At 43.3% G+C, this 6,234-nt stretch overlaps 1 protein-coding gene across 1 annotated transcript in view; it reads right to left on the bottom strand.

The window, feature by feature from the left end:
- LOC104618608 (chromosome unknown open reading frame, human C2orf80) overlaps positions 1-2,583 on the bottom strand; it is an 8,498-nt gene extending 5,915 nt beyond the window's left edge. Inside the window, exons 1-5 of the mRNA XM_010284245.1 lie at positions 2,543-2,583; positions 1,610-1,691; positions 1,015-1,097; positions 780-867; positions 285-362 (exon numbers count right to left, since the gene is read on the bottom strand). Coding sequence (XP_010282547.1) covers positions 285-362; positions 780-867; positions 1,015-1,097; positions 1,610-1,691; positions 2,543-2,583 — 372 coding nt within the window. The remainder of the gene's footprint in view (positions 1-284; positions 363-779; positions 868-1,014; positions 1,098-1,609; positions 1,692-2,542) is intronic.
- Positions 2,584-6,234: the final 3,651 nt, after the last annotated feature.

The raw sequence follows: 6,234 nt of genomic DNA, 5'->3' as shown, positions 1-6,234 counted from the left end.
GCAGGAATGAGGTACCCCCGTGGATAACTACAACTGCACGTGGAGGTTTTATACCTCATGATGCTCAAAGGCTACCCACAATGCTCTAAGCCATAATGGCAGATGTGAGAAGGGAATAGTTCAACAGTGTTTACTCTGAGCGAGAAGAGAAATAATCCATATGAGGACCTCATTCCCAGAATACCAGCCCAATGCACTACATGCTGGACCAGGCCACTACAGGTAAGAGATCTTCACTCTTCACCCTACTAGAGATGCTGAAAAAAACCCAATAAATCACTCACATTTGCAGAGCTCTGCCAGTGTGTTGCTGAGGACCTCTTGCTGTAAATCTCAAAGATCTCTTCAACAGGAATGCTGTTCTGCAAAGACAGGTAAAGGGAGAGGTTCAGCTCTCAGAAGCAATATTCTTTAAAGTGAATATATGAAATCCACCTCATATCCCCTTCCTTTGATCTCTGAAACAGCTTTCACATGAACTTCTCATACTGTTTCATGCTGCTAGTATAAATCTATTGAGATTTGGTCCTGAAACTTACTCACTGTTTTGCGCTTGGGTGACCTATACCCACACATAGGACCACCTACTGAAACTGCCTATTTTGTTTTCTAACACTGAGCAAAACTTAATGGCTACCTGATAAAAATGAGATGGATTTGTAATATTTGCACTGTCTGTACACTGTGCTTTCAATGAACAGAGACATCCAGGGTACAGGGAGTGTTTCTAGACAGGTGCCATAGAGCAAATGATACTGCTATCTTTCTTTCCCTCTTACCATTAATATTCCAGCATATGAAGATAATATCATGGCTTCTCTCTCAGTTCGGTTGGGATACATGTATCGTTTGCGAGCTGCAAAATTCCTGTATGGTGTTTTGAACAAGAAGATTATTAGCCTGGTGTTATAAATGCAAAAAGTAGTCCTGGGCTCGATTCACTGCTGCTTTTACTCCATTTTCACACTGGTGTAACCCACTGCAACAGCAGGGCCTTAGTTTTGCAATACTCACACTTTCTCTCTTGTCAGTGCAGTCTGATCACCCAAGTCACTTAGCCACAGCAAAGCAACACTGAAGGATAAGTTGTAATGGACCTGGAAAGATGGAAGATCCTTATGTGTTTTGTTTTACTGCGATTGCTTGACTGAGGGATAATAGAAAGGCCAGAGAAATGCAGGGAAGTGTGAGCTGGAGCCCAGTATTGTCTCAGCTACCCTGGGTAACTCATCAGTTGTAAGACACTTGCTGAGGTTTGAGGGGTTTTAAACATATCCGGTAAGAATTTCTCAGCTTAGCTGAAAGATGTTTTGTTATGCGCGGTCAGCTTTAGTTTGTGAATAATTCCCTTTGGTTAGCTGACTTAAACTTTACCAAATGTCCTCTGTGGATGAGCTTTGTCTTGCTGAAAAATCATCAAAAACTTGAATTATCTTGGATACGTTACACCTGGATGCTATTCACAGCCAATCTCTTTAGACACCCATTTCAGTAATGGGCTTTTATTGATCATTGTAGGAACAGGTTATTTAGCTGTACCAAACAGCCATCCTTCAGAATTCTCATTAGCCCTGCAGTTAAAGAGGACAGGAAGCAGTCTGGTGATTACCATGTCATCTAGAAAGGTGCGTTGCCTTTGTCCTCTTGGATCAAATTCATTTTCTCGTAGTCTGATGCCAACATAATGTCCCCTTAAAGCAAGAAAATAACTTCAAATTACAAATTGTTCTAAGCTATCTAGTTCATAAGAAATGTAATAGATTAATATAAAGCTAGTGCAAGGCCAGGGCTAAATTTGCTATGATTCAGGGCTAGAAATCTGCTGCAGCGTTTTTCTCAGACACCTCCTAAGTAGGAAAGCTGTTGTTTTCTGCATCACTGCTAATCTTAGCTTCTCTCAAACCACACTGCTGTCTTCCCCAAAGGCTCCAAAATATAGGAAGACATACAAATATGAATCAAGTATTTAATGTCTGGGGACTCACAGAGGGATTTCACTGTACAGCCAAGAGACTGAAAGAGATGCTTCACTGGTGCTTGTTATTTTCATTCAGGGGAGGCCGGATTCTGCAATCTGTCCTCAAACTAAGTACTACTGATCCATGCAAGCGCTCCTAGGAAAGATAGGCACAGGACTTCTATGGAACAGAAGGGACACTGCTTACATCCCCTAGGAATTATCTGCTGGGCACTCCTGCATCAAAGAGCATGAGATGCTGCTGCATGAACTAGGAGACCCCTCAGACAGCACCTGCACTGGCTAAAGGGCAAGGGAGGAACACTGTACCTCCCTGGTCACTCCCACTGACACAGAGCAAGTTCTGGGCTGTGACATCTCTACTGTCACATATACAGTCCGATCTCACACTTCAGATTGCATATAAGAAAATGAAGAACATCTTAAAGGAAGTCTGTTCATACTTTCCAGCAAGCGAAGACTAAGGTTTTACAGTTGTCATACAGCTAGGTTGTACAACCCTTTGCAATGAAAACAAAGCCATCTTAAATGCAGTGAAGGCAGCTGTGGGCAGTTACTACTTACAGGAGTTTTTCAATCTCTTTCTTCAGGCATTTTCTTTCCATACCCACCCTGTCACTGTAACATAAGCTCAATGGGATCTAGGAGAGAGAAAAGTGCATCCTAACAAGAATCTCTGTCAGTGAGCAAATCTGAATCATAGATAAAGAGTATAGGTCATTTGGAGATGTTCTACAAAAACCTGACCAAAACCATTTCCCAGGTAGGATTATAATAGAAGCTTAGAAAAATCTAGTCTTCTCTTTCCTGACAACATGCACAGTAATGTTGGAGTAATGTTGGAGTAAGGAGTTTGGTAATGGGAAATGGGTATGAGCTCGTTTAATATGAGCATCAGTCTTGAGTGTCAGCTTGCAGGTTGCTTGCACACCCATCACAGTGATGTATATGCTCTCATATAATGCAATCTATTGACCTGCTGCTGTTTGAGTTTCTTGGCACATGGCTTGTTCTCCCCACTGCATGTGTATTAATCAGATGTACGTGGTACAAAGAAGGGATGGACAGGGAAGTGGACAGGCTGGAAGAGATGAGGTAACAGCTGGCCTGACAGAACACAACAAAGAGAGAAGCCAGCATTTGGCCCACCAATTTATTGTAATATCGAAGCGCATGCTTTACTCCTCTGCTGCATAACACACAAAGTAATGACAGACCTAGTAAGCACTCTGTGTTACTGCATATTGTCCCCCTGTTCTCTCTCTCATGTACACAAACCATGCACTACCTGTGTCAGCTCTTGGAATAGGCATCAGGAGCTGGGTTTGGAGCCTCTCTGGCTTCAGGTATCTGTGAGGAGGAATTCCCTCTTAATGTTGCTGTTCCTTTCTTGTCTGCCACACAGTTTGTGTCCCAGAGAAATTAGGCTATGGCTTCACGCAGGACTGCAGCTTTCTCCTGTTGCTTAGAAACAATGCCGCTGAGCTGAGAGAAATTAAAAGAAAAAAACAACAAGAAGAGAAGAGGTTAAACTTGCAAAACTTGCACCTTCAGGTTGGATTATCAGTTTCAAGCTAAATTATCCTTTTATACTTCTAGGCATTGAGTTTCACTGCTGAGGGGCTAGTTGAAAACATAGAAGACTTGCTAACAAAGGAAGCAGAGACTATTCACTGGGTTTTCTGATGGATCTAATTCCTTGTAAAAGAAGCTATCAGCTTCTACTGTTCTAGTATTCTACTGTATGGAAGGGTCTATAACTAGACCTGTTACCTCCCAAGAGCCCAGCTAAGGTTTCATTTGCAGTCTTTATGGTATATAGCAAGGATCCTGCTACTTGTTTTTTCATCAATGTTACATTTTTGCTTACAGTATTAGAAGAAGTTCTAAGAGCCAGAAATCCCAACAAGATTTACTAAATCCTGCTGTTTTCCTTCCAAGGGATGCAGGGCACATCTTGCACAGGATTGCTGATGGTAGCCAATGCATCATGATGACTAACAAGTCAGTGAGATAATACTGGATTTTGTACATTAGGAAGGTTTGCAGGCTGTAGTTCTGAATGGAATGAGCTATCCTGCTCCTTGAGAATGTACTTCTCATGTTATTAATGGATTACCTAATAAACAATAGGGATGGGCTTATGAGACATGATCATAATGTTGCCTCTTGTTGTGATGCCTAAGAAAACATAAAAGCAAGTCTATTGTCATGAGGCATAGATGTTTTACAGGAAAAAGACTACTCAGTATTTACAGAATTTGTGCTGTGCTTTCTCTTCCTTATTTCATTTCACCACTCCTTCCAAAGCCCAAGCTGTAGGCATGTGCCTAGGTAGGTGCAAGAGGTAAAGGTGGCAGACATGGTTCTGCCACCTACTGTGTCTTTGCAATAGTAGTGGAAAGCCAGGTGGACAGCCACTGAGGGAAGGCTGGGGTTTGGGAATGGCCCCTCCTAGCAGCATTAGATGCTTATGGCCATTCTCACTAGTTCTATGGCAAAAGGAGCACTAAGCTTAGCACTTTTCCACCCTTCATTCCAGCTGTGAGGCTTGTAATCAAGTTGGATTTGATTTCTGAGGGCATCTGCCTGGTAGGCATCATGGCAACCCTGCGTCTCCAGGAGAGCTGCTGCTAATTGTTTGCTCTGATTTGAGAAACAGATCTACTGCCTGCCTTTCCTCCAGTTACATCTACCTAGGGCTTGCCTGCCAGTATGGCTGGGTGAGTGTGAAAAGTGATCTTCACAAAGCAAATATAGCCATGCCAGGAGTGATCCAAAGTCCTCTCCTATTATGTGGCAAGGGTTATACCCCGATGAAGAAAATTACTTTCCTGAAATGAGGCTGGTCCCCAGCCCTGGGGTGAATTGACCCCTGCTATTTCCCCAAAAGCAAGAAATGCTTCTGTATCATTGGAAGGCGGGGGGGAGCGGGCACTGTGTGTGTGCTCTTCTTGAGGGGGAGTAAAAATTAGCAGCCACCAGTAGATGCCTGGGGAAGAGATGGAAGAGCTGCGCCAGTAGGCATCAAACTTTCTCAGTATATTTCCCCATTCTCCACTGATGTGCAGTTCAGAACTTTCCTGAGCAAAAAATGTTGTCTGGTAGTTATTAGCCCTTGCTTGTTTTTTACTTCCACAAACTTGTCCAATCACTTTTTGAAACCTGAGTAATTGACATCTGCAATATCACCTGGCAAAGATTTCCACTTTTTAAATAGGGTTGTGTGGGAAAGGGTCTCTGGTTCTAAGCTGTCCACTGTTAATTTGCTGACCAGTGTGCTTAATAAACTTAGTACTTAAGAGCAAGTTTAGGCCCCTCAAACTGTGGAATTTGTCATGCATGGAGCACAGAATACGCATTAGGGAAGAATACTTAAGTCTTTTCCCCACACCATAGCACATTTAATGCCAGTCACATGTTCCCCAGAGCAAGAAATAAAGCATGAGGCAGGTATGCATGTTTGCAGCATTGTTACCCACTGCAGGTCCCATTTTCAAGGCTGGTATGGAGGGTGTTTTGTCAATTTGCTACTTAATTAAGTTGGAAGGAATAAATTTATGTAATAATTTGCATTATTTAAGCTCATTAGCTAATGTATTAACAAATACCACATCAAATAGTAATAGGAGTAGGATTTGGGACTCTTGCAAAGGGCTACCATTCACATGCCTGTGGCAGCAGGTAGAAGTGTTTTTACCAGCCTTGCTTGTATTGCAAATGCCCTCTGCACCTCCACTGTAAATTGCTGTTCTTTGAACTATTTGGCTGTTTTTTCCTTACATGTAATTTTCTTAAAGTATTTAACATTGTCACATCTGCACATGCAATGTCAGGTTCTTGAGGACAAATTCAAAGGTGCCTGGAAAGCAATGCATTAACGTGGACTGAAATGTAAATGATTTAAGAAAAAAATTTCCTTTTAATAGACTGTAAAATGCCCCCTTTTCGCAGGTGAACGCTGCAAGCTATCTGCTGAACTCTGCGGTTTAACCAACCTTAACTTTCGCGTGAGATTTGTCCTTCAGAACAACCCTCGGGCTTTTCTGAGGCGTTTCGTCCGCGTTGCAAGGCGGCGGCAACAGCAGCGCCTCACGAGCACTGCCCCCCCACTCAGGCGCATCAAGCCAGAAGGGCCGCGGCGCCACGGCCGCTGCGAAGGCGGTATTTCTGCGTCCGCTTTCCCCGTGAGGGCGGAGAGCGCCCCCTCAGCGACAGCTTGCGCCGTCCGGCCTAGCCCAGTCCAGCCCGACATG

Source organism: Phaethon lepturus, unplaced genomic scaffold (genome assembly GCF_000687285.1).
Source record: "Phaethon lepturus isolate BGI_N335 unplaced genomic scaffold, ASM68728v1 scaffold34873, whole genome shotgun sequence".
Taxonomy (NCBI): Eukaryota; Metazoa; Chordata; class Aves; order Phaethontiformes; family Phaethontidae; genus Phaethon; species Phaethon lepturus.
The sequence above is the reverse complement of the archived record's forward strand: the minus strand, read 5'-3'. Positions and strand labels throughout refer to the sequence as shown.